Source organism: Seriola lalandi, unplaced genomic scaffold (assembly GCF_002814215.2).
Source record: "Seriola lalandi dorsalis isolate HSWRI2012SDOR001 ecotype SW California unplaced genomic scaffold, Sedor1 jcf7180002054470, whole genome shotgun sequence".
Classification (NCBI taxonomy): domain Eukaryota; kingdom Metazoa; phylum Chordata; class Actinopteri; order Carangiformes; family Carangidae; genus Seriola; species Seriola lalandi.
The window spans coordinates 3670768-3697304 of NW_019525023.1; the positions used below are offsets into that span (position 1 = coordinate 3670768).

At 42.7% G+C, this 26537-nt stretch overlaps 1 protein-coding gene across 2 annotated transcripts in view; it reads left to right on the forward strand.

Annotated features, from left to right (window-relative positions):
* slx4ip (SLX4 interacting protein) overlaps positions 1–26537 on the forward strand; it is a 31368-nt gene that overhangs the window by 2765 nt on the left and 2066 nt on the right. The window contains exons 3-7 of one of the 2 annotated variants that reach the window (XM_023411825.2): positions 5018–5107; positions 5444–5570; positions 16420–16497; positions 18386–18474; positions 26425–26531. In XM_023411825.2, the coding sequence (XP_023267593.1) occupies positions 5018–5107; positions 5444–5570; positions 16420–16497; positions 18386–18474; positions 26425–26531 (491 nt within the window). Of the gene's footprint in view, positions 1–4972; positions 5108–5443; positions 5571–16419; positions 16498–18385; positions 18475–26424; positions 26532–26537 lie in introns of those variants that run through there. The other variant, XM_087175488.1, reaches the window with a different exon arrangement.

Sequence of the window (26537 nt, forward strand, 5' to 3'; positions counted from 1 at the left end):
AATAGGCTTAGACTGTATAGTGACCTGCCACTTCTCAGACCTCCTGAAAAGGGCCCGCAGGCTAAAACACTGATCCACTGAAGCGCTTGCTTTCTGCCAAGACATTACCGCTGCAGACCCCTGCAATCTGCCTTCTATTAGCAACATGCACTGCTGACTTTCTAACCATCTAATGTTGTAGGCTGAGACAGAGACCAAAGTGTTTTTTAAGAATAAAAAATTTTGAGGTATCACAGAGCAGTTTAATGTCAGAGGTTTATGTGCTGTTTAGTGTTGTTGTCACTCTGTAGATGAGCTCATATCGGACCACACATCATGCTTCTGTACAAAATCATTGCAGTCTGATTAGAAGCATTTTGACACTTTCCAACTTGGGGAATCTTTCACATGAGTAGGTGACGGGTGTAAAAAAAGAAAATCTCCCTTTCATGTCAGCTCTGCCCTACATTGGCATACAGAATTCACATTTCCTAATGAGGCCAAACACTTCTCAAGCCTGCTATTTCTGACTGTCTACCAGTTTCTCAAGGGTTGGACCGCCTGAGTTTTGTTTGCCGTGTGTTACCTGGAGATATTCCTGTCTGTTCTTGCTGCTGGAATTCCTCTCCTGGGTTGTGTCTCTTTTTTTATCATCAAATAAAGAAGACTCAGGTGTGCTAACATTCACCTGAATGAAGGGAGCTTTGCACAAAAAACACTTCCGCGCACTATCTGTAAATAACATTCGCCTCAGTAATAATCAAGTCTCAAGCTTCACTGCTCAGTGTCTGGCAGTTTGAAAAATTGGAAAACAGAAATTTCTTTTTTTTTTTTTTTAAAGGGGAAACCCAGGTGACTCACAGCACAGAGAGAGCAGGGAACGAGGCAAATAAAGCCTGAGAGCAAGGTTGTCACACCCACAGAACTAAAGAGCTCCCCTGGGTTCTTTGCAGACTTGCAGGAAAGAGAGAAAGTCAGAAAAAGAGAGAGACAAAGGGAGAGTGGGAGAGATGCAAGTTTTATTGAGTGAGACCGCATCTGCTGCCCCTTCTCTCCCAATGTAAACATCTGTGGCTGGTTAGTGTTAGCCTCTGAGCTAAGTGCAGTCCGAGCAGGTCTGGTTCTTATACGGCGCGATAGCAATGGCAAAGGGCAGCGAGGTGGGGAGGCGGGTGAAGCTCCTCATATAGTTTGGGCCCCGTGCCCAACTTGGAGCAGCACAGGCGGGAGGATGGAGAGCTGGGTCTGGGAGAGAGATAAGGGAAGGTAGAGAGTGTTTTGGGAACTGAGAGTGATATAGACCAGAGCTCTGAAGACCAGAAAAGGAAAAGAAGCCATCAGTGAGTCTGAGTCAGGAGTTGCTTATTTGCAGACAGGCAATATAAAGTATATATAGAGGATTATTTTAATGTGCTGTGGATTGTGGGCAACTTCTCTCTCAAAATGTTTTTGTCTTTGTTAACCCTTTTTTTTTTTTTTTTTTTTTTTTTTTTTTTTACTGCAGGCCATAGTGATCGGAGTGGGGCAGTGGGGAGAATTAGGATAGAGAAGTTGAGCTTAGCCTGCAGGAAGACTCAGTCCCATTCATTCAGTGTGTGACAGCACACAAAAGATGGCACAATAAAGGATTTGGTATTAAGTAGCACTCCTTGCTGCCTCTCATTCAGCCTTCAGCTTCTGTTCATAACTCTAAAAGCCCTGTGCAAGACGGAGAACAAAACAGTGCTGGCCCACTTTACTATGTATGAAAAGAATAACTTCCTCTAGAACTTGGCCCTTTATCAAACCTTTCTTTCCAACAACAGCGACAGTTGCTCAGAGTATCGCCTTAAATGTGTCAAAGTAAAGTACACAAAATAGGATAGCTTCAATGAGCACACTGGATTTTTAGATACTTTCAGATTACTTTGCTCAAGGAAGACAGGGTTCTTGTGGTCTGTATTGCTGCCTCTACAAAGTATTAGGCCGCCTGCAGAGATCTCACTAAAGAGGGACCATAGCTGGGCTATATGGGGGGGATACGAGGAGGTCATAGTTCATGGCAGAGTTCAGCTTAGAGATCCACTGGTCACTCTTTGTGCTGGGAGTTGACGAATTTAGACCACATGATGTGAATGTGGTCAGAGCCTTTGTGTAAAATTAGATTCTCCTGCTTTTTTTGTCTTATCTGCCACACTCGACACATATGGCCTTTGTAAAAGCTCTGGTAGCTGCACCTAAACAGCACAGCCTGGACTCGAGGATTGACACTTTAGAGGGAAATTTGCACCTCCAGCAAGCTGCGAATTTTGCTGGGCAAATTAATTGTTTTCTCATTAGTGTGATTGCATTACTTTGCATTCCTGACAAAATTCCCCATTCCCGGGAAGCTCAGGGCATCACATGCTGTTTTTGGGGCAGACCAATGTTTGTCATTTAGGTTCCGTTCCCAGTCGAGTCTTGTCTGCTGTTCTAATGTGATAAAAGGAAGTTAGTCTAAGGCTCGCTAGATGTCTGGCTTTCAGCCCAAAGCACACTCAATCAGAAGCTCAGAAACCACTTCAGGAGATTCACCCTGCTGTGCCTCTCCGTAAGGACCGCGCTCTAAACCTTATACTGCCCCCTTTGTTCCAAGATACTGATCAAATTAACCTTGTGTTGCTCTTCAGAGCTCACATTAGGTTGTGTAATTGTGAGCCATGTACAGTACCCTCGAAGACTGATCTTGTGGTCAGGATTTTCACGCATGTTGGGAGCAGAATATTAGAAACGGCCCTCACTGTAGTCAGATGCCACACCACCGTTACCGATGACTACATATTCACCGTGGAAGTGAATTAACCTTTCCCCGACACACTGTCGACCAAAACTGAACATTACAAGTTAAGGATTCATCGTAGGGGTCATTATACCTGATGAACTGGTATCTCAGGCACAGTGGTATATTTCCTATATCCATCTGTAAAGCCATTCTTAGGTCCCAAAAGACAAAAACTCAAGTCAGGATACCAACACACATCCAGCATGTGTCAAGTCCAACCCCAAGAAACCACTGTGGGGGCTTGTCTTCTTATTCGTCCCTGTTTGGATTGACAAGGTCTTGACCCTCTGTTGCTAGGCTTTCCCACACACTGGTAATTGTTGGAGGCAGTCAGCTGAGGCCACCAGTCATCCGTGGACTGAAGTGAGACAAAGGGCAGGAGGATGGAGAGAATACTTATAAGGATGAGCTGATACTGACAGGCAACATGCACATATTTTATACACGAGGAGCTGGCGCATAAAGGGGGGCTCTGTTCTGGTCCTTGCCATTTCTGCTTTTGTGAAAATGTTTTTGTACAACAATGTTTGCAATTCTTTCCTTTACAATAATCTTTACGCAAAGTGCCACTGTGTTTTGTACAGAGAATATTTACTGTTAAGCAATTTTTCTATTTTTGTGGTTAACGCATCTTGATTGTTTGGACTTTTGGACTCTTGTAATCTCTTGACTCATTCTCACATAAGGGACAGATGAGTCAGAGGATCACAGACTAATGCATTGTTTTCGTAAGAGACTTAGAATAACATTAATTTCCCATTAGTCTTGGTGACACTGATGCTGAGACATACTTTAGTATAAGTTGACACACATTAGCTGGTGAGGACTTGACATGTTCTGCAGAAAAGGCTGGGACTAAAATTGACTGAAACATTCCCTCATCAGTCATATGGTGGCGCCCTCTCCTCTAGTTGACCTGCAAGTAGAAGCAAGGAAGCAGCTTCACTTCAATTATTATTTACAGAAAGACAATGAGAAAGGGAAATGCTTTTATGGGAGAAAAAAAAATGATTTGCTCTGAGCCAGCACATAGGTTTTTAATGTCAGTGAACAGTTATTAAAACCTTTAATATCCTGCTTTAAAGGAAGGAGCTAAGCTAACTCATTCCAAAGATGAGGGGCAGACAGCTGGACAGTTTTTGGATTTGGGAGGTATAGACTTGTGTCCAGAATTAGGACCTAAGTAGCAGCGGCCTTTCCCTACACACCCTGTTCATTCATTCTCTCGTGTCATCCTCAGAGCGAGGCCGTAGGAACGTCCCTCAAGTCTGGGTTGTAGAATTTAGTCATTCTGTCTGTAATACTTCAGCCCAGGGGACGAGACTCAAAACAAAGCTTTTAGTGTGTATAAGTATTCCCTATTACTAAATGAATAACCCCTTCTGTTTGTACAACCTCTATTCCAGTTCTACACTGTGAGCCTGAAATCAGTGTCTGGCTTTGTCTTTGTAAGACTCTGTGTTTTTTGCCCCATTCAGTTGAATGCTTTTTGGTTCATTATCACTCTGGGTTTTTGGGCAGTACTTGTTGCTCCTCTGTGTCATGTTGTGGGTGGTCTCAGTCCATCCATTACTTCCTTGTCCAGGGAGAGGCGAAGTTCACACGAGACCCACATCCATTTGCTCTCTGCAGCGGGCAGCTTTTGCACTCATGTGTAAACCATAATCAGGCTAGCCTGAGAAAGATGTAACAGCAACTTAACCAGCCACGGCATTTCTGGCCTCCCTGTCCCTTGTAGCTTATTGTCGCTGACACGATGACGTAGTGCTTCAGGAATCCACTCTGCAGCTACTCAGCTTTCTACACCACTCAAAAGTTGTAGTGCAGAAGTGCAGAGGCATGGAGTGCTTTAGGGTAGATCTGAGTTTTATCACTTCTCTTGTACAAAGTGGCATAATCCTCATTTATGTGGTACATCTCTAGACTTTTTGTGACCTGAGGGCAGTGATTGCATCGCAAAGCTTATAGAACAAGAAAATACTTTTTACGCTGAGAGAGGGGAAATGTGAGGAGACAGGCAGGACCATACTATTTTGTAAAGAGATTGGTAGAAAGATGGCTAGACAGAGGAACAGGAGGGAGGGGACTTGCTGTGAGAGGCCTGGGGTGATGTTTGGGGACATAGGGGGTCGTTGCGGTTTGTCTCGCTGTCAATCACCCACACTCTGATTTCCTTTGTTGTCTTTGAGCTCAATGCCCCTCAGCAACCTGTGGCTGTCCTTCCTCTTTGTGTTACAGTGTGGGAACTTTGCTGTGCTGGTGGATCTCCACGTTCTGCCCCTGGGCGGCCAAGAGGACGCCAGCTGGTTTACTACGGGCCACATCGAGGTACAGACACAGGCAGAAGGGCGTGTGTGTGAATAAGTGTGTGAGTGAATATATGGCTTCTGTTCTGCTGGGGGCCTTTTCAAAAGACAGCAATAGCGTGGAATCTAAAATGACTTTGAGCTTTCTGTCTTTTCTTCTTAGGGGGTTTCATTGTTGCAAAACTGTTCCCATCTCTCCACCTAGCCTCTTGTGGAGTTAGTTGCCTTACAAGGACTTGTCCTGTTGTTTTCCTGTGCTCATCATTAATATTTATTTTTAAAGTCAGATCAAAGCTTTTGTTCTCTTAACGGTCCAACAACATGTCACTGTACTGAAATATCTCCACACTGTTTGTAGGAGGTTACAGCCCTGGTTCGAGATGCTGTTGACCAGAGGGTTAAGCAGTACACAGAGTCCCTCCACAATAGAAGACAGCTCAAACAGAAGAAGGATCTGGCACCTGCCTCAGCCTTTTTTGTGAAAGGTAACACACCATCTTGTGACCCCCATTACACTGCACCAGAGCCAAGTATTCTGGATATTTATTGTGATATGCTTTATTTCTGTGTGATCCATTATTGTGTATAACATTGGCTTCTCTGTGTGTTTACTTGAAGCATTAATTCAAATTGTTATTTGGTAATGACTACAAGTTATGTTTATTCTGTTTTGAATTCCCTGTTGCTCATTCCTGTGGAATGCAGTCATCTTTGTCTCCCCTTTCCTTGTCTTAGGTGTGTCTGTCATCAACTCCTGAATAAGTAAAATGATTTACTTTGGCTATGAACTCAAAACCATTATTTATTCACTTGGCAGTCAGTGCAGAGATATGGCTGTGTGCATGGAGTTGAGCCATTGAGCTCTGTGAGCAGGATGGGAATGGAGTTATAAAACGGTCAAAAAAATATTTCAAGGCTACCTTTTTGAGGGGAGTGTGGGTGGAAAGACAACAGAACTAGTTGGGACATGGTGACTATCTACGCCCAGGGTGTGGCCTGTGACGCCAAGAGTTGATACAGGTTTTCATATTGTGTTGCACTGTTAAACTTGGCACGTCTTGGATTCATTTGTACATGCAAATATTGTTAATGTTTGTTACGCTTCCAGTTAATATGGTGTTGGCACACCTGTGTTGATCTGCACTTGTGCTCAACTGGATGACACTAAAAAAAAGTCGCCCTGACACATACACACATACACACATGCAACCAATACACACACAGAGAAATATCAATACATTAGGTGCCAGTGGGAATAAGTTGATTGAATTTTTTATTTATTTATTTATTTTATTTGTCCAATAAGAGCACATTCCCCAGCCACCCACACACATGTCTTTGAAGCACTGTAAGCCTAGTTTCACAGGAACCCCCAGCTGTGTGTTGTAAGGCAGAAAGGTTTGTCACAGGTAGCACTTAAGGGCAGTTAAACTGGGCCCACTCAGCGGGGCAGGCCTGACTGTGAGAGTGGGATTACAGGGCAGTCGGCCTCATAAAGTTTCTCCTATGGCTGCAGCTCTGCCTCTCACGCTACTCCCCTCCACTTAAGTCCTCTCATCCTCTTAAACAGTGTATTCCAATTTTTACTTCATACACAGATGCACTTATACACGTTACCCAACTTTTGTCATTTTCTTAATAAACAAATAGTCAATATAAGCGGGTACACATGCATGAAAGCAGGGGCTCATGCACATCCGAACCAGTGAGAATCAAAAGGAGCGATAGTGTGTTGGAGGGATATATCCTCCCCTTGGGCTAGGTGTGAACAGGCTGACAGTGTAAGGTTACTGAAAAGCCTGACGCATATTCCCCATGACAGACTGAGGATAGACAGACATCTCTAATGATGGAGATCACAGACTGAGGCTCCACATACACACTTACACGCACACATACACATACACTCCACTGCTGCATGAACAAGGGGACTATCAGTGTTTCAGCAGTGAAATATGCATGTAAAAATGATTAAGCTCCTTGCAACTCTGCCAAAAGGAATGTAACCAGTGGAACATGACTCCATACCATATCGATGAAATTTCCCCCTCTCAGAACATGAAAAGGTATAGTGCCTCAAACAGGCCTACACAGTTCATGTGCTGTAGTCCTATTAAAGTCTTAAGTGAGTGTAATGACATTCTTGGTCTTTTCATTGTCCCATGTGAGGGAGGCAGCAGAGCAGTAAAGGTGGAGACTGTGACTGTGAGAAGAGAGCAGGCAGGCAGGCAGGAGCCATAAAAAGAGGAGGACAGACTATAGGCTTAGGGAGGGAAGCACAGCAAACCTCAGGGTGGGTATTAAGTATTGGGGTCATCTGTTCTGCAAGCAGGTCAAATGCTAACCTGCTAATCCTCACAGGACTTTCAGACTGTCCATAGCAGTGAGTGGAAGCTGGCTTTCTGCATGTATCTGCTTCGACAGAAGACCTTTTTGCATCTGTGTGTCTGTGTGCAGCTTTATGTTATTTGAGAGCAGAATAAAGCTGGATATCCTGGAGAGAGACATGCATGTGCTGGAACACGTGTATATTGTTGCATATAGAGAAAGGTGTCAGGCAGGATACTGCTGGTTGTCTAGGCCAAGAATAGGCGGATGGAGTGTGGTGCTATGTGTGGGATGGTATGGGAGGGGGACTGTGGGTCTTGAATGAGGCGGTGTTTGAGCTGGTGCCAGTGTGAAATCACAGGGGCTTCCGCCAACAGACAGCCGTAAGAACAGCGTAACAGCCTCAGCTGTTGGCACTTCAAATGAGCCATCAACAGCTTTTAACATTCCAAGGCCCTTCAGTGCAAGTGTTTGTATCTGAGTTATCTCTATGGGTTATTGTATTTATGTACTTATGGTGTGTTGGGTGTATATGTGTGTGTATAGCACCCAGTGAACATGTCAGAGACGGGCTTATCCCATGTCTTCTGCCAACATAAATCCAAGTCATTTCTTCAAATCTTAGCTGCAGAGGCCAATTTCCAACTGCCAGCCCCGAACCCCCCCCTCTAATTTTTTTTTTTACCCAGGCTACTTGAGACTTCATGATTAGCTCATAGTGATGTGATTTATTTATGTTTTTAGAGAGATGAACAGAGGGAACTTTTCCCACCAAATATTTTGGCTCTGGACAAGCAGAGTGGACATGCTAGACTTTAGAAGCTTGGGAGAGGCCTCTTGCATTCTCCCTGGTAGACCGTGTTGAACACACCCACATTTCTCAGAGTAATTACAGATTGAAAATAAGCGGATAATAGGTTCTCTGTGCTTTGACAAATATACATTTTATCCTTTACGACAAAAAGAGTGTCACAGTTATCTTCTTGAAAAGGCCAGTGCTCTGCAGAAGACCTGTTCATGTCAGACACGGTCCTCTTGGACAACACAACATGCTGCACAGGCTGCCCAAGAGATTGTTGTTTATTGTGTATGTTGTTAGACATTACCAGTATACTTTTGATTTTTGCATTAGATTAGCTCTTGTGTATTTCCAGTGCTGATTGTGCACTATCTTGATTTTAATTTGCTCTAGTGTTGCTTTAACTCGAGGAGAAATTAATATGGCAGTTCATAATGGGCTATATATTTGTGTGTATGTGTAGAGTGTAAACTGAGAAGGTCCATTTTACATGGATTTAGTTAACATGCCATTTCAAACTGCCAAAGCACATTACCAGATGTCTTACGTCTACTGTTGGTATTGATACAGCCACATGGATCTCTCCATCTTATGCTGAGCTTGGGTATTGTTGAACCTGGGTTTTGAGAGTCCTCCTACCAGTCAAGAGTTAGAGGAGCCCTGGCGAAGTGGTACCTAGAGTCCATTTTAGCCCATGGCAGAGTTGGTTCCTTCTTCCTCTCCCTGCACAGGTGCCAGGGCTTACAGGGAGGGAACACCTGCCAGCCTGTTTCCCCATGGCCACGGCAGGCTGGAGAGGCATTTTCCCAGGCTCCCCAGATGAATGGTCACTAATAGCCGTGGGAGAGGGCTTTGCGAGTGCTGCACAGTGTACCACTGACTCCTCTTGGCAGCCCCATGAAGGGGGCTTAAGGCAGCCTGGCCATGGCCATTGCGGGAAAAGCACAAGTGTTGCTGGATTGCTTTACTGTTGGAGAATGTGTTTACGAATGACCATCTCCCTCCCAATGAAGAATGCGGAGGATGTGTAGAGACTAAAAGGGAGATGGTTAATTTTTGCTTTGCCCTGTCATAGATTTAGCTTTGTTTGGCTTCTCTGGCACTTTGAGGGCCTGCAGCCCCAGGCTAAAACAGTTTATCAAATTTGGAAAAGCTGTTCAGTCGAAATGCGAATGAGTCTTTCTGTGTACAAAACACACAAACATATAAACCATTACATTACATTTTAGGGAGAATCAATTATGGCAACTTTTCAGCCTCCTGCTGTGACAGTTCACAGCAACTTTCTGATCATTTTGTAGTGACAACCTGTATTAACCCACCTTGTTCCTTCTCAGTGCTACCGTAGCTATTCCTATTTATGAGAGTGGCTGTTATGTGGGGACTGATCTGTAAATAGAGAGGCATGCCTGTGGCAGAGTTACCTGCCCTGCTCTGTGTTACTGGGCGTGAGGCAGGCTGGGATTAAGGCGAGTGGGAAATGGAGACCTGTGACAGGAACAAAGGAATTCCAAGGCCCAGGCTGGAAATGGATCCTGATCAGAGTAGCCGCTCCAGCCAGCCTGCCCCTCTCCCTGCTCGCCCTCCCTCCCCTTGCCCCTGCTGGGCAACCCCCTACCCCCTGGTGCTTTGTGGTGTTGCTGTGGCTCTTTAAATCCTTGCTGTAAGCCCCCGTCCTTACTCAGCAGCAACACATAGGACAGTCTGACTCCACTGTTAACCCCCCTTCTCTTTTTTGTCCTTTACATTTTTGCGCATTTATGCACCCTCTCCTCTCCTCTCCTCTCCTCTCCTCTCCTTTCCTCTCCTCTCTTCTCCTCTCCTTTCCTCTCTCCTCTCTCCTCTCCTCTCCTCTCCTCTCCTCTCTCCACTCTCCTCTCCTCTCCTGTGCCCTCCATGTCTGCTCGTCTCTGCTCTCCTCATGTCGTCTCTTCATGTTTTCTCACTTTCTCTCCTTCTCCCTCTCCGCAGGGTCAGCTGCAGTCTCTTAGGACACAACCGCAATCCCCGCCATAGCTGTCACACCACACTCTGTTCCCATATAATTAGGGCCTCAGCCTGAGCCTGAGCACGGATCACATTCATGTGACTGTTCCCCTTTACCACAATCTGGTCTGGGAGACGGCACACACTCTCTTGAACTCATGCTAAGTGTTCAGCATGACCAGAGTGCCTTGTTTCAGGAATTACTGAAACATTTCCGAGGATATTGTTGTTTTTCTCTGCCCTTTCCTTCACTTCAAAAGAAATGGGCCTTTGTCACATGCTCTTGTGAGCTGTATGGTTTTCCTGTGGGCAGGTGTCATCCTAGTGCAGACTGCCAAATTTGCCTTGTGTTGTCAGGAAAGGCCTAGGAAGGCAACAAAAGCAGCACAGTTTAATTGTAGTCATTAATGTTTTCCAGGCCTTTTGTTTGCACAAGGACAGTGTGTTACATCTTTTAAAAATAACAATAAAATTCCGAACTTTTTTTCCCTCTTTTCCTCATCGTCTTACTCGCCCATTATTATTAGACACAGGTAGCAAATCCTAGATAGAATCGCCATGTGTGCCATGGTTCATGTGTTTGGATTTATAAACACAGGCTAGCAGATTTACAGAGGACCCAGCAAGCAGAGACAGCCTGCTTCCAATGAGACATCTGAGTTTTAAAGGGCCAGCACAGTGCATAGCTCAAGTCCACAAACTGCTCTGCATTACATTAATCCAAAGGAGCTCAATGCAGAATAAGCAGTTTGCATCTTCCTCATTCTGATTGTTCTTTAATATAAACAGAGGCAGCACTTTGAGAGAGAGATTTGTGGCCTCTTGGGCTAATTAAGATATAATGATGATTGAATGTGACATTTTGTATTGTGACTGCATTTTCTCTCATCAGATTATGTTTCTGAGAAATAGATTTTTTTCCCTTGATAATTGTTCTGCGCTCCAAAATGCTCCCCACCACTTTAGTCACATGCTGCATTATGGGTTGGCCTGAGCTACCATGCTGCGGCGTATTTTGTAACTGCGATGAAGGGGTCACCCAAATGTTAAATTGAACACTCATGTGCAAATATTGTTTCAGGTGGACGTTGTGCAGGATGATAAGGCACAGTGCTCTGCTACGGCCGTAGTTACAGTTACACACAGAGAGTGATGTCCTTCCAGGAAAGCCCCCACTTACATATGGGTAACTTCCTCATGCTCTCTCATCCTTCACCACTCCACCCCTCTCTCTCGCTCTAAGCCCCAACTCTCCACCCACACTTGAGGACAGAGGGAGGGGGTCCACATCAAAGCAGAGATGTCAAAAGAGCAGAAGTCTCAGGCACTGATGTCTGACTGTCCTGCTGATTCGACTCCTGTTCATAAAGGGGTTTGCGTGGGAATTGCACTTCTCCTGACATACAGTCACCACATTTACATGCACACTAGAAGCACGGTTAATGAGAGAAGTCAGGTTACTGCAGGAAATTGGAGAATGCCTTACATGCACTGCAATAACCCGGTTACAGTAAAGTCTGCGTTTACATGCAGCTGGTGGGTATTCAGATTTCTCCTCTTGTTTTCTCGCCATGTTTTTGAACCAGTGTTGCCATAATTTTTGTGTAATAATGATATATAATACTACTGCTGAGTTTTTTTTTTTTTTTTTTTTTTTCATTTTTGGTGGAAACATTTGGACTAACTGAGTGAAAGGCCTCTCATTTTTTCCTTATTGTGCACAAGCCTAAATTTGAAAAAGAATCCTCTGTTCATCTGTGGAAACTGTCTTATTTAGACTTATTTACTGCAGTTTTGATTTTAGTCAGACTTTGGATTTAACTATATTGTATACAAGGAGACATGGCTGCAAGTTATCATCTTTCCCTGCACTGTGTTAAACTGGTTTCTTTTCATACCTTACCCCTATTATAGAAATCTGATTTCTCTTTGACATGACTTCAATGAAATCAGGTTACTACTTAGTTAGCTTAAGCTTAGGGTAACAAGGTAACTTAAGTGCGTATAAAAGCACGGAGAGAACACCTCGTTTAGTTACCACCTCTCTGGTCAGACCTCTCCATGGCCGGGACCTGCGTAAGTCAGAGCAGAAATGCTTATGGATTCCTGCATGAGTCACAACAGCACAGGCCGCCAGGAATGCAGGTTGTGAGAGGTTCTGTTTTCTATAGCTTTTTTAATGATCTCCTCAGGATATGACTGAAGTTAATGAAGTCTTTTCCATGGGGACTTACCTTTGACCCTGGTCTGAATGCTTCTCACCCCTGTCTTTTCCATTTTACAGTTCTAGTCACTCTGGATGCCTTTTGGTTTGTTGACTTTTCTTTCCTCTCATTGTTTTCCCAGGAAGTGGTGAAAGCTGCAGGGATGTGTGTGTGTGTGTGCGTGTGTGTGTGTCTCTCAAAAGTACAGTATTCCAGCCTTGGCACCAGCCCTCTGGAGTTTCTTTTTTCTATAGTTGTACTGCGGTATTTTACAAGATCGTAGAAGTCACTCTATATAAGCAGTTACAATATTATCTACCACATTTCTGAAAACATGGCGAGCTAGCTTGTTTACTGTTTGATTTGACCTGTCATAATATTGTTGTGCATTGGGTTTCAAAGCAATTAAGCAGGAACATCCTCTCTTGAAGGTAATACAAATGAAACTCTTGAAAGTCTCTTCTCTGCAGATTTGTGTATTGCACCACTGTGGGCCACAGTTGCCACAGAAAGGGGCCACTCATTCCCAGGGGAGGCACCGGCAAACTGTTTGTTAGAGAGAAACATGAATGTAAGCTTAGCACGAGAGAACCTGGGCAGAGGGCCAAGAGCAACTCTGCGCTGTGCAGGACGTTATAAAGTTGGAGCAACAGCTGATGTCTCAGGCCATGGTGTTGCACTGGTTCCCAACTCTGTATCCAGACATCCCTGTCAAAGTTGTCCTGGGAATTGGCAAGCTCAACCCACCAGGGAAAGCAATGAGAATAGTTGTAGAGCTAGATATGAGGCTAAAGAGTCCAACAGACTAAATCAAAGCTTCTAAAAACATAGAAAGCCATGAGTGTGCAATGAAAGATGCTGGATTCCTGCACTAGAATGGGCAGGGAATACAAAACAGCGATACGGATCTGCATTCCTCTCTGGGTAGACATCCAGAATGGACGATACATGACCACTGCTTTGCTATTTAAAGAATGACAAAATATCGAAATGTTTTTCCAATAAAGGAATGCTGCTATTGTTAACTACAACCATGCTCTACATACCAATAAAGTGTGTTTGTGCAATTTCCCTTTGGGATTAATGAAGCAATCTATTTGAAGCTTGTTGGCTTTTCCATTATTATAACATACTTCATGTACATCAAGTATTAATGGGACAAAACTCCAAAGACCCCAGCTCTGAAGACAGACCAGTGAGGTGCTACAGTAATAAATGTGCTCATTAACGTTAACATGCGTCTCCTGGTCCATCCTGTCCAGTGCATTAAAATGACAACCTTTTAGTTGTTTTGTCTCTGTAATCCAATACATTGGATCTGTAGTAAAATAATGACCATGAACTTAAAGTACCAACATGCAGCTTTAAATTCAAGGTGTTTACATCCAGCTTAGAACAACTGTATAGTAATTGTAGCCACTTTACACTTACTACCCCCCAGTTTTACGGGGTCAAACTAATTTTGTAATTGGCTGCTCAAATGTGTCTTGAGAAATTGCGTTTCATTTGATTGTTTTTTTGCACACTGCGAACAAAAGTTAATGATTTTACATCTGCTGTTGTTGGTCATCCTGCAGCAGGACATTGATCTTAAACTTACAGCCAAACAACCTAAGGGTGGTTTTTAGAGCTTAACAGTGGAATGTTTATGAGTGGCCATGTCAATCACCTGACCTCATTCCAACATGTGTCTCACTCGCTGAAGACAAGACTTAAGCCCCCAAAGCCCACCAAACAACCAAAAACTGAAGATGGGTGCATTAGGGGCTTGAAGAGCTTCACTATGGAAGGTACTAAGTTGATTTCAGTGTCTAATACCCTTCAGGTAACACTGACTGCAACGGATTTGTTACCAAAATACTAAAAACACGAATCAAACATGGATGTAAACACCCTCAAATTTAAGCTGAGAGTTAGAACTTTATCATCATAATCATTGTTTTCTTGCAAATCCATTTTGATGGGGTACAACAAAAAATGTGTCATTGTTATTATCTGTGCAGACTGCGCTGTACTTACAGACTTACAGGGATACCTGGCGCCTCGTTTGACAAAACACTTTTATTCATAACATAATTATTCTTGTTTCCCATTTATCATCCACCAAACACTGTCACGTGGCCCCTCTGTTGCAAGACAGGGGATCTTAATCCCAGGCCACAGCTCTTGGAGCCAGACTGATTTTCTGCCGTCACAACTGGTTAAATGCTTTGATTTTATATCCCAGGCATAATAATTAGCCCCTACAATTGAAAATAATAGGACCTGAAGAAGAAGACTAACAGTCACTGACAAGCACTGTTACCGTTCGTGATGTGTCTTGCTGGAAGATTTTAATGTATGTTCACAAATCTTGACAAAACTGTTGAACTTGTCAATTTTGCCAGAGGCTAAAAGTGTTACAGCCTCTCACTTGGGTAAAAGTACTAATCCTATAAGCTTCACAAAAACGTTGATTGTAATTGATAGTGGCATAGAAGCAAACAGGTATCCATATTTCAAAAGCCTTTCATTTTAATGGAGTTTAGGATGTATCCTTACTTGAGAGACTGATTTGAGTGACTGATTGTTTCATTAATTCATTTGTTCATTCATTTATGTTTGCAGCTATTTTGTTAACTGAAATATTGACCCTGGTAGCGAATTCAGCCACAAGAACAGAGAAAACAAAAGCAGCGATGGTGCCATTAATCACTGGTCAGTGAACTTAACTGTATACCTGTGACAGTTTTGTGGCAAACCGTCTCTGTAATTGCATGTCATTATCCAAGGAATCACAAGACGGCTCCTTTTTGAAGACGATAATTAGATGCTTCGAGTTGAAGTTGAGATGACATCAGCGAACAGAGAAAGGGGAAAAAATTCACACAAGCACCTTCACACTTGTTCTGCTCTGTGTGGTCTACGTTCACCTGAACACACCACATACTCGTCCCAGTTATAGATCAACTTTTGGAGGAGACTTTTGCAAAGTTTTTTTGTGTCTTGTCAGTGTTGTTGCCAATGGGTGAAAACCTCCCCTCTTCCAAAATGTCAGCTTTTCAAAAACCAAGACAGACTTGTCTTTGACTTGATGACAGTTTACATCTGACATTATCCAGGAAGTTCTGAAAGAGCCTTGAGTGCAAGAGGTCAGGATGTTCTCAAACTATGGATGACATGTAATCCTTTAATTGAAGTTAAATACAAAAAATCCCCATAGTTAGCATTTAATGAGGTGTTCACACGACAACAGCAATATGAGAACACCAAATAAGAATAAGAAATAATAGAAAGGTGGTTAAGTCATGTATAGTTTTACAGTCACTGTATCAAGAAGAGGAAAAAGGTACAAAAAAGGTACCAATGGGTGAGCAGGCTCTGTCAGCTTCCCAGCACTGTTGTCTTGTTTACAAAGAACAACTCGATAGCGTGTTAGCCAGACCCTTGCTTTTAGTCAACAAATTCCTACCAGATTAGGCAACAGGCCACTTCTTCTGCCCAGCACATCTGACATACCATGACAAACATTCCATGACAAACAGAGCAGAGGCTCGGGCCATAGTTTCTCTGCTTGCGTCAAACTGGGAGGTCAGTTAAATTAAAACAGAACGAACAGTTTCTCACTCTATAAACCAGTTAGCTGCTTTTGTAGTATGCAGGGCCCTTACCATGAACATTCAGCTGTCAGTATGTCTGTCCTGCTTCTGCAGTATGTGGTGGAGTGCCAGTGCTGGAACTCACATGAAGGGCTTTATACTGGATCAAAATATTTGCATACTGTGCCCTTTGATTAACCACTTTATCTCATTGTAGGAATAACATTTGCATGACCAGAAAATGATTTGAATGGCAACAGCGGCTGTTTTGTGTCATGATGGTAAATTGAATAAATTGTAATCAGTGTATCAGGGAATGACAGTGGACACAGTGTCTGTGGTGGCACTGATTAAGCCTTTGAAATGGTGTCACATGTACAGCTCTTCCTGCTCTTCCTCACTGCCATCTGTATTTCTGCTTTGTTGGGGGTTTTTTTAGGGAAAAAGTTCAACCTGGTTGCCAATTTTCTGAAGCGGCACTACAACCTCAGATGTATTGTCAAGCAGCTCTATGGAGGTATGTAACCTACATGTTTTCAGTGAATCAATTCCCAGTAAAATGAATCAGAAATAGACATCTCTATGGCTCATACTCAGCCAAATTTCCCACAGAAAGAGCAAGTCATCTGTGGTTTGCATGTTGATTTTTCTCCCCCTCACTTGTTTTTATGTCCTGTCCCTACCTGCTCGGGGTGTTGTTGAGAACAGGCAGCCATTAAGTGGTTCCCTTGAGAGGCTACTGAGAGTGGGAGAGAGAGAGATTGGAGGGCTGTCTATGGAGGGCAGTGAGAATCTATCTCCATGGCCCATCTAGTGCCTGTGACCCTTGGCCACCTTTTCATGGGACCAACATGGCTCCCTTCCTGTCAGTAAAGTTAATATCTGCTCCCTGGGGGCCTGGATGTTAAAGCAATGCTGACCTGCTGCAGACTGAGATGATGGCTTCTCTCAGCAGGTCCGTTACACATCAAATTAGACCCAGTCTCCTGGGGACAAAGGTTGTGTAATGTGGTCCACTGAGTTAACAGTACGTAGTGGTCAGGTCATGTAAAAATTTAAAAAGCAATAAAACGGATCTTTATTCTAATTGGCCAGTTATATATTTCAGATGTTTTAAGACTACAAGGCTAAAACACAATGGGACTTTTAAAAACTTTTTTATTATGGTCGGAATACTGGTTTATTATCTGATTTATCTTATTTTCATTTCACCTCAAAACAAAATGTTGAAAGAAATGAACAAAACTCGAGTAGTTTTTCTGTTCTCACTCCATAACCAATGGGGCAGAAAACTGTAAAGTTTGTTCTGAGGCCAACTACAAAAAGGGCCACTGTTTTATCAAGATCAAAACAGTTAATACAATTTGGTGGTTACATCTGCCCATTAGATTATGAGATCTAATTTGTGTAAACTCGTGTAAAGCATGAATTTGCTAAGTATATTATATTGCAGCCTTCTGTGAGGTTTCTATGTATTTTTAAGTGTAAGAGTGAAAAGTGTGGTCTGATAGTGGCCTGAGAATTCATCTTCAGAGGCCAAGAATTTCCACAGTAAATTCCATCTGTCAAGTAGTTGTTGAACAATCAGTCACCATCCACACCCACCCAGTGACACAGACATCTGTAGTCTTCTTCATTACATGCTACGCACAAGGTATACATACATTAATACAAGTGTGTGGTGAGTTGTGTGCATGCATTGGCTGTGTTTATAAACCACTAATCCACACAACTGAACCAAAACCAGTGTATTTAAAAAAAATGGCCACTGTGGAGGAATATGAGCTTTTACAGACTAAAGTCAACACTGCTGCAAAACCTTTGAAGTGGTTCAAGGATGCAAGATGAAGTGTTTTCGTATTTTGACAATGTTCCTGTTCGCTTGGTCATGCAGGAAGTTACTTCTTCATCAGTAGTTTCTACTGCATCAGTATTTTTCATGAAGTGAAATTAAATTTTGGATTTGTTTTCTTTACACATACGAGTCTATGTAACAGGCCATAGGTCAGATATTGGCCAGTGTGGTTGTCCAGTTGAGATGATGTGTTGAGCTCAGTTCATCTGAAGAGTTTACGGATTATTAGATTTATTACAATAATTTAGTCCTTTTATTGTTGTAAATGATCCTTGCTTTTGAACCCGATGAAACAGTCATTCTTCCCAGGAGCCATTGTTAATATAAAATTTTGGAATATTTCATGGTGTTTACACGGCTCATAAAGGTCAGCAGTTATCTGTAAATGGCCATTTTCTTTCTTGGTCTGAGGGATAGTAAATACTTGGTGTTTGTAGATGTATTGTCAATCCTCCACCACAAATCCCTCTGTCTGATTTTGATTCATAATTAGAGGTGAGCCCACGTTATTAACTAGCATGGCCTGTACTGTTTCTTTGCCTGCCTTCAGATTTGCACGTGTTTCCTGAGCGATATGTTGTGTGTGTGAGCTGTCCAGAGGATGCCTCAGCACACCATGGAAACCCGAGCCTGGCCGCAGTGAGTGCTGTTTATACTCCTCTATTTCCTCTTCCAGTCGCCTGGCAAAAAGTCCTGCATGGGTCTGTGTGTTATTATAGGGATGTGTTGCCAAATTGTGCTCTCACTGTATATATGCTGATCCTCTTTATGTGAGGGGGTGGGCGCCTAGTGAGTGAGAGGGAAAGAGGATGACAGGGGGCTGGGTCGACTGAGGTGGGGTCCAAAGCTGCAGAGTCACCCTCTGCTCCCAGATTCTCCAAATTCACCCCAGCTATAGTTTTAGTAGTTTTTTATTTGTCAAACTCAAACATTGGATTGTTGTAAACCTCAGTTATTGATTAGACAGAAAATTTAGCCAAGAGTTATTTTGTACACTTTAGCTCTGGGGAAAGTCCAGATACTTCTAGAAGTTTCACACACTCAAGATCAGTTTTGAAAAGATGTGGCAGGAAACAGCAAAAAGCAGATTTTTTCCTACATTTATATAAGCTCATTGTGGCTTATATTAAAGTCATGGTTTTGTCTAATCTTTAACCACCTCACTCTACATGTAAACACAATATACGGTTAATGTAATATATCATTAATATATCATAATCTCCATTACACAGCATTTCATCGTTCAAGAAAACTACAACACTCTTCATCATTTTGTTTTAAGTTCATTGTTTGGGTTTTTAATATGTTTGTTTGCTGTCAGATGTCATAAGCCTTGATTTATTGGATAAAGTTGGGGTCAGTGGGTATTTCCCTCTAAGAGTCCTTGCTGTGTATATCATGCTGTATTCTTGCCCATGGCATAAGACCTACTACTGTAGTTCTTTTTTCTCCTTCCATATTACAGACAACTATCCTTTGGTCAGTGCTCACTTGATCCCAAACTCCCAAGAGTATTCTGGGAAATAGTGGTGGAGCCTCTCACCTTGGCACTCACATCAAGGACAGACAACTCTCCCATCACATCCCATGATCAGTGACCCGCTGTTTTTCTATGGGGTTTTAGCTATTGTTTCCCTTTGAAATGTCTCTGCACTCTCCACAGTTTGGCTTCCAATGAAAGCAGCGATTGTAATATTTTTAGTGGAGCAACACAGTCGTCAGTGAAAAGTTCAGATTGTGTAACCAATTTTCCAGTTCAAGGAGGCATTGCTGTCGATTGCGTTCCTCTCTTCAGGATGTGGTTCTTTGGGCTCATACAGTACAAGCACTGGGAATTGGAGGGTGGGAGTCTTGCGGTGGAGCTCTCACTAGCCCAGCCTCGAGCGCGGTTTGTAAGGGAAAGATACCAGACGGCAAGGCTGAAGTTTTTCACATGACAAAAACAATTATTTGTTTACATCCCTTGCTCTGTTTTAATTTGTCAGTTAGGGAGTTTTTGCCATTTTAATGTTGCCAAGAAAGTCAGAAATCTAAATGAAAAAAGTTTATGGTGAGTCACAGCTGATGTAAGTCATAATAATGTTGCTGTCTAAAAATAATGGGGTTTTTGGAGTTCTTTGTCAAAGTTGGTCATATGTTAAAGAAGGGGTCTTTTATCCCACAAGTCTTGACAGCACGAGCCTGCTAGTCCCAGCAAAATGCCACGTTTCCCTGTATTTAGGGAGGTTTCGGTTTTGTTGTTAGGATTCAGTTTGTGTGACTTGTTGAACAAAAATTCTTAACCGCAGTGGAAATGTAGACTCATCAAATTAGCACTTCTTATAAGGTCAAGGGGTTATGTTGTGAGGGAACTAAGGTGACATCATGGTTGGCCTTATGTCCTGTGAAAACCAGTGTCTCACTCCCACACTTGAGTGTGCTGTATGTTTCTTGTATACTGTGTTCCCTTATTAGTCATATTTTCAGCTGTGGTTTAGTTAGAAGAGGAGATGGTGAGATTTAGTCATTTCCAGTACAGAGTGTAGAAGGAACTAGGATGACATTTATTATTGAGTTGCAATACTTAAAGTCAATACACAAAGTTACATATTGGTGTTGAGACTACAGTTTGTACGGTAGATGTTTTGTGCAGATTTACCACATCTCATCTGAAACAGCATTAAAGGATCTATTTGTAAGTTTTGCAATTGCAACATAGCCTGCGTTAGCATTAACAGCTGTTTAGTTACTAGTCTAGATGAAACATTGGAGGTTCAACGTCAAACTTCAACACAAATGTTAACTCTTAGCAAAACTCTTAGAAAGTTAGCATGCTAACCAGCTAGCCCTGGCCCGTCTCATAACTTTCCTATAGCGACTCACTGTAGCCTCCAGTCTGTCCTAAAGACATAGTGCTGCTTAAAGGGCGTTTTATAACCTCTTGTCTTGTAAACGCAACAATGACTGAAACTCTTGTAAGGCGACAATCACCACCACCTCCTGGCAAGAAACCATGTTCAGTGGCAGAGACAACTTACAAATAGCCCCTTTAAGAACCATCAAATTAAAATGAAACTCTGAATGCTAACACAGAGCAATCGAATTTGTCGTTACAATTAATTATTTTTGTTTCATCATCAAATGAACACCTGTAATGTGTGGGGGGTTGCTCACCCAACTCTGCAGTACCCCTCAACTCTACAAAGTATTTGTCTGATGAAGTGTCTTTCAGCACATTGTTTTGGTTTTATTTCTCACAGCTTTCATCAGTGCCATTTTCAGCATTATAACTGTTATAATATATATATATATATATATATATATATATATATATATATATATATATATAATCTGCCTGATGTTCTTGGTCTTTTACAACCTAGAAACCTAGAACTGACTGCTGGTCTGCAGAGGTAAGGCCATTTAAACTACTATGTTTGCATGAGACAGTGGGAAGCAAACAAAAGGCATCTCTTAGGCAATGTTATCTTTTTTTCTTGACATTTGAAGATTCGTGTCCTTCATAAAAAGCTGCTCCTACTGCGAGTCAGCACCAACAGTGAGGAGGGCAGCATGGGAAGGAAGAGCTAGTGTTTAGGATTGTGGCCGTTGTTTTCTAGTCAGGCACAGAGTGGGCAGCTGAGGTGAGTGGCGTGCTGGGCCGCAGAAGTTTGGATCAAAGGCAGAGCAGATGTGTTTCCAGTCCCCCCCCCCCCCCCCCCCCCCTTCTGAGATCTGGACAAGCCTGTGTGTTTACTCATGACCTCAGCACGCCTCTGTTCTTCACAGCTCGCAACAGCTAGCAGCAGCGCTTTCCCAAGCGTCCAGTGTGTCTGCTGATCTCCCCTGCACCTAGGCCAAATACATGGCTATAATCTCTTACACTACATGATCATGTCCCTTCACTACAACCTGTTTTAAGCTGCTTTCACTCATTTGCATGAACTGAGTCAAAACAGTCAACAGCTTGTCTTAATCCTTACACATGGGTGGATCCAAAGACTTTTGTCATTGGTCATGGATAAGAACTCTTGTCTATTTTAGACAAGTATGTGCCCATGCATGTTTGTTGACTTTGTTGCAGGGAAGATGTGGTGAGCTTAGACAAACAGGGCATGTTTCCTCTGTGGGAGTAGGGTGGTTGGAGGGTGAGGGGTGGAATTTGTGGACTCGTTTCACGAACATCTCTGCAGGAGGTATTTCAGTCCTGACAGTTAAATAGAGTTGCTTTTTTTGGTGCCTGTTAGAGGGTTTTTTATACTTAGTTATGCCATCATAAAGCTGTTCAAAGGCTTTTGAGTGGAAAGAATTATTCTATTTGTTATAACTTGAGTAGTTTGAGGGATTCAAGCATTTCAAGTGGTATAAATCATTATTTTTGTGACAGATGAATGAATAACCGGCTTGATGGCATCTCACTGGCTTTGTGAGTTAGGTGAGATACAAAGTCATAAGTATTAGGAGTAATCCAAGAACAAACAATCCGACTTCTACTGTGGCAGCAAATATGAGTTGATGGTTGATTGGAGCTTTCCCTATTGACATTTTCAATTAAAAGTTTGCAGTCTCCATGATGGGTTGAGAAAGGTCTCTGACCTTTTTTGGCTTTTGAAAATCCTTGCAAAACCCATTGGATAAACTGAAAAATGCATGGTCATTAAACTGCAAAAAGCTTTTTTTCTTCTTGATTCTTTAAAAAAACAGAATGTTTTCACTCACGAGAGTTGTTATTGTTTTATAGATTTTATATGGAAAAACTCCACTATATGCCAATATAGCTTAAGATAGTAAAATACAGTAAACAATGTCTTAAAGAGAGTCTGTCATCCTGCAAAAGTGGAGTATTTTAGACCACTCAGAGACCGTTTGGCTGTATCATTGCATTACTTTCAAGTACAGCTGCATTAAAAGATAACCTACATAATCTTCCTATCTGTGTTCATTCCCTGTATTTTATGGAGCCTGTAGTTGGTTATCTTTTTGAAGTTGTTTCCAGGAGTCATTCAGAGTTGGGGCAAGCTATGAGATTCTGTACTGGTATCCTCTTAAACCAGATGATTCATTCTCTCTGTTCTTTCTGCCCTTATGCCAGGCTTATCTCTATAATCTGACATCCAGATGTGCTGTCTTGTTGCAGCTCCTGTGGTGGAACCATGTTGTTTTGGAGGCTCCGGAGCTGGGGAGGGCACTGTTAGTCTACTCTACATGTTGCATCATGAGAAGTGTTTTGCAGCTTTGTGTGGGGGCGAGCAGACTGACTGGCGGTGGGGGGGTTAAATCCTCGTAGCTGAGGGAGAGGTGGTAGCGGTGGTGGGTAGACGTTCTTATTTACCACCATCCCTCCCTCCTTTTCCATGGGACTTTCTCCAGCCAGTTGCAGTTTGCATCATTCTGCACAAGATTAGGCCACCTCGTTCCCACACAATACTTACTGTTTTATCCACATAGCTTGTGATAATACTAATGTTCATACACCGCCTCTCTTTCTCCCCCTCTCTATCATCAATCCCTCAACTTTCTTCTCTGGTCGCTATACACAGAATGTCCGACCTCTGGACCCCTGGACCCCCGGACCCCCCAATGATAATAATTTATGCAACATCGCGTTCTATCTATATTTCTTTTTCTACTAGCTATGCATGTCCAGCCTCTTCCTTTCTCCATGCTTACAACTTTCCATCCCTCTGTTCCTTCACTCTCTTTTTCACTCTTTTGAAGTTGTGCCGACAGGGACAGAAAGGAACTAAACTTTCCCAGAGAACCTCCCATCGGCTTCTTGTTGATTTTTCTTTCAAGTTCATTTTCAAACAGCATTTATTCATATTAAGCAGATGAAAAATACATCTCAAGGCATTACAATGCAAATGAATGGCACCCACATCTTTCACAGAATTGTTGTCTTTGGGGTGGGTGTGTGACTGCGTAGGCAAATGCAAGTTTGTATGTGTGTCACTGTCCCAATTCCAAATCCACGGCCAGCTGTAGCTCTGGGTATAACAGAGTAAAGACTGAACCTCTGCCCACACTGGAGCGTGACTCCATCTCTACACAAAGGGCGGCCTGTGGAGGACTTCCTGTGTGAGGATTCTTGTGTTTGTGGGCATGCTGGAGAGACCGTTGAGGTCAGGCAATATGACACTGGGGGGTACCTCCTCTTTTGTTGTGCTCCCCCCTAAACGCTTTCTCTTATTCATTCTGTAGTATCTTGTCCCTTGTTTCTTGTCGTCTCCGCCTCCTTCCCTGCTGCCCAGCCTCCTTATTCACTCCCCTCCCTTAGTCTGGCCTCTTTATCCGTCCACCACACCACAGACCAGAGTGCTGTTTCTACGTCTCAACACCCAGCGCAAAGCCACAATACCCCAGCTTGCCCTTGCAGCTTGGGACAATTACTCCTTCCGCCTTGTGTGTCGGGTCATGCGTTGTCACTGGTATCATGACATGCGGGAGAGGATATTAATGATTTTTTTCCTCTGTGTTCACAGCAACTGGTGGATGCCAGAACTTACCACATTGGCTTTCCCTGACTTAGAGTACACATTGATCATTTTACCAACCAGTTTATAGAATAGTAATGATCTGAAAAATGGCTGATATTAAATAAACATAGTGGCCACAGCCTCGAATTTTCCAAGATTTAACTTCTGTCTGGTTGTATTTTCCCACTGCAGCAGTCTATAGAGTTTTTAGCCATGCTAGCGGCATGGCTCTATGGACGGCAGTGTCATTCAGTTCACTTTGATTCAGATTGAAATATCTTAACAACTACTGGGGTGATTGGCACAGAATTTGGTATACACATTCATGGTGGCCAGAGGATGATTAGGATTCACTTTAGTGAACCCCTGACCTTTCATCTCGCACCACCAGCAGGTCAAAGTTTTCACTTATCAGTGAAATATCACAACATCTACATTATGGATTGGAACAATCTTTTGTACAGACACTCAAGTCCTCAGAGTATGAATCCTACAAACAAAGTGGTGCTGGCCTCACTTCTTCCAGCTGCACCATGACGTTGATATTTGAGTGAACTGTCTCAATAACTATGGGATAGATTGCCATGAAACTTAGTATACACGTTCATGTCCTCCTCAGAGTGAACTAAAAATGCCTTGACTTTTCACCTAGTGATCAGGTCAAAATTTCAGTTTGTCCAACACATTGGTCCATGGCCAAATCCCTTCAAAACTAGTGACATTTACACAAGCCTCAGCTGTAACATTGCGTTCAGTGCCAATTAGTGTGCTAACGTGCTAATGATAGTTACATTAGTAAACACCATGCCTGCTAAACATCAGCATGTTAGTGTTGTCATTGTGAGCATGTTAGCATGCTGATGCCCACCACTATGTTTCAGTACAGCTTGAGCATAGAGCTGCTAGCATCACTGTAGAGTCTTCAGTCATGACGCTCTTCACCTGTATGCTGCTCATGCTGTTTAAAGTGTACTTTGACTTCGGCTCAGTCTCTGAACCAGAACTACCCTGAAACTGCCCCAGCAACTTTTTGATGCAGTTAATTTACAATAAATTGGCAGACTCTCAACCTTTAGGTTCTGCTCAATTGACCACCAGCGTCTCTTGTTCTCTCATAAACCCAGAGTCTGTTCTAGGTCTGCCAAGGAAAAGACCTGTGATTAACCTTCGTTAGTGGCCTGTTGAGGGCACACGTTGGTGAGATCCAATCTTTTGCCCGTTCCTCGTTCTGCCTCAGAGGCTCCCGTTAATATGTGTCTGTGTTGAAATTTCAACCATATTAGCTGACTTGCTTTTTTCACAGAAGCTTAAGTGTATAGTGGCATATGGAGTAAAGCTTTTACACCTCGATGATGATGTTCAATGACATTGTCAGAATGGTGGTTGTTGAGAGTGAAGCGAGGGATTCTTCCTGTCCAGATTTTTCCAGTCTATTTGTGTGTAAACCAGTGAACCTGCAACTCAAAGTGCTGCTGCAGTCTACCAACCATGAGGCTACTTCCACTAACTTGTTTATATCTTGTCCGTAGTCCTCTGAGATGCTTCTTACTCTATTTTTGCATGTTTCCATTCCCATGCCTCCACTGCATTTTTCCTCTGCTTTGCTCCATCGTCTTAATAATGAGCCTTCTTTAATCACTGTTTTAACTTGTCAACGTGGTTTCACCGTTTAGTAATTCTGCCTCAGGCTGAAAGCATCACTCCAAGCGTCAGACAGCAGTGACTATGAAACACACATCACACTATGACAAGTCGGTGATTATTTTCTGAAGCCTTTGAGGTGGTTGCTCTGGATAGTATTAAGTGGGGGACTAATTCTTTGCACCATCTGGGGAGTTACTAAGTGTCTCTGATTCATTATAAGAAGCATTCTTCTTGTACTGTCTCATAGTTCAAATAGGGGGGGCAATCACTATATAGAATTCAGGAGAGTCAGAAAAGAATAAATGTATATCACTATCAAATTTTAACTTTTAAATGTATTGATTATAGTATTTTTACAGCAGTGTGGGGATTGTTTTTTAATGTTTAGTAATGCTAGATGATGACAGCAGTCTGCTGTGGATCCAAACCTTTGCATTGGATGCCAGGAATAATATTTTTTGTTTACACCGATTCTGTTTGTCCTCTCCAGACTGAGCTGAGTGAACTAAGCAGATCAGAATATTTTTCCAGAGTGGGAGAAACCCAAGAGGCTTTAAACAGCCCCACAAAAACAAAGAAGACTGTGCTTCAAAAGATGTAAGT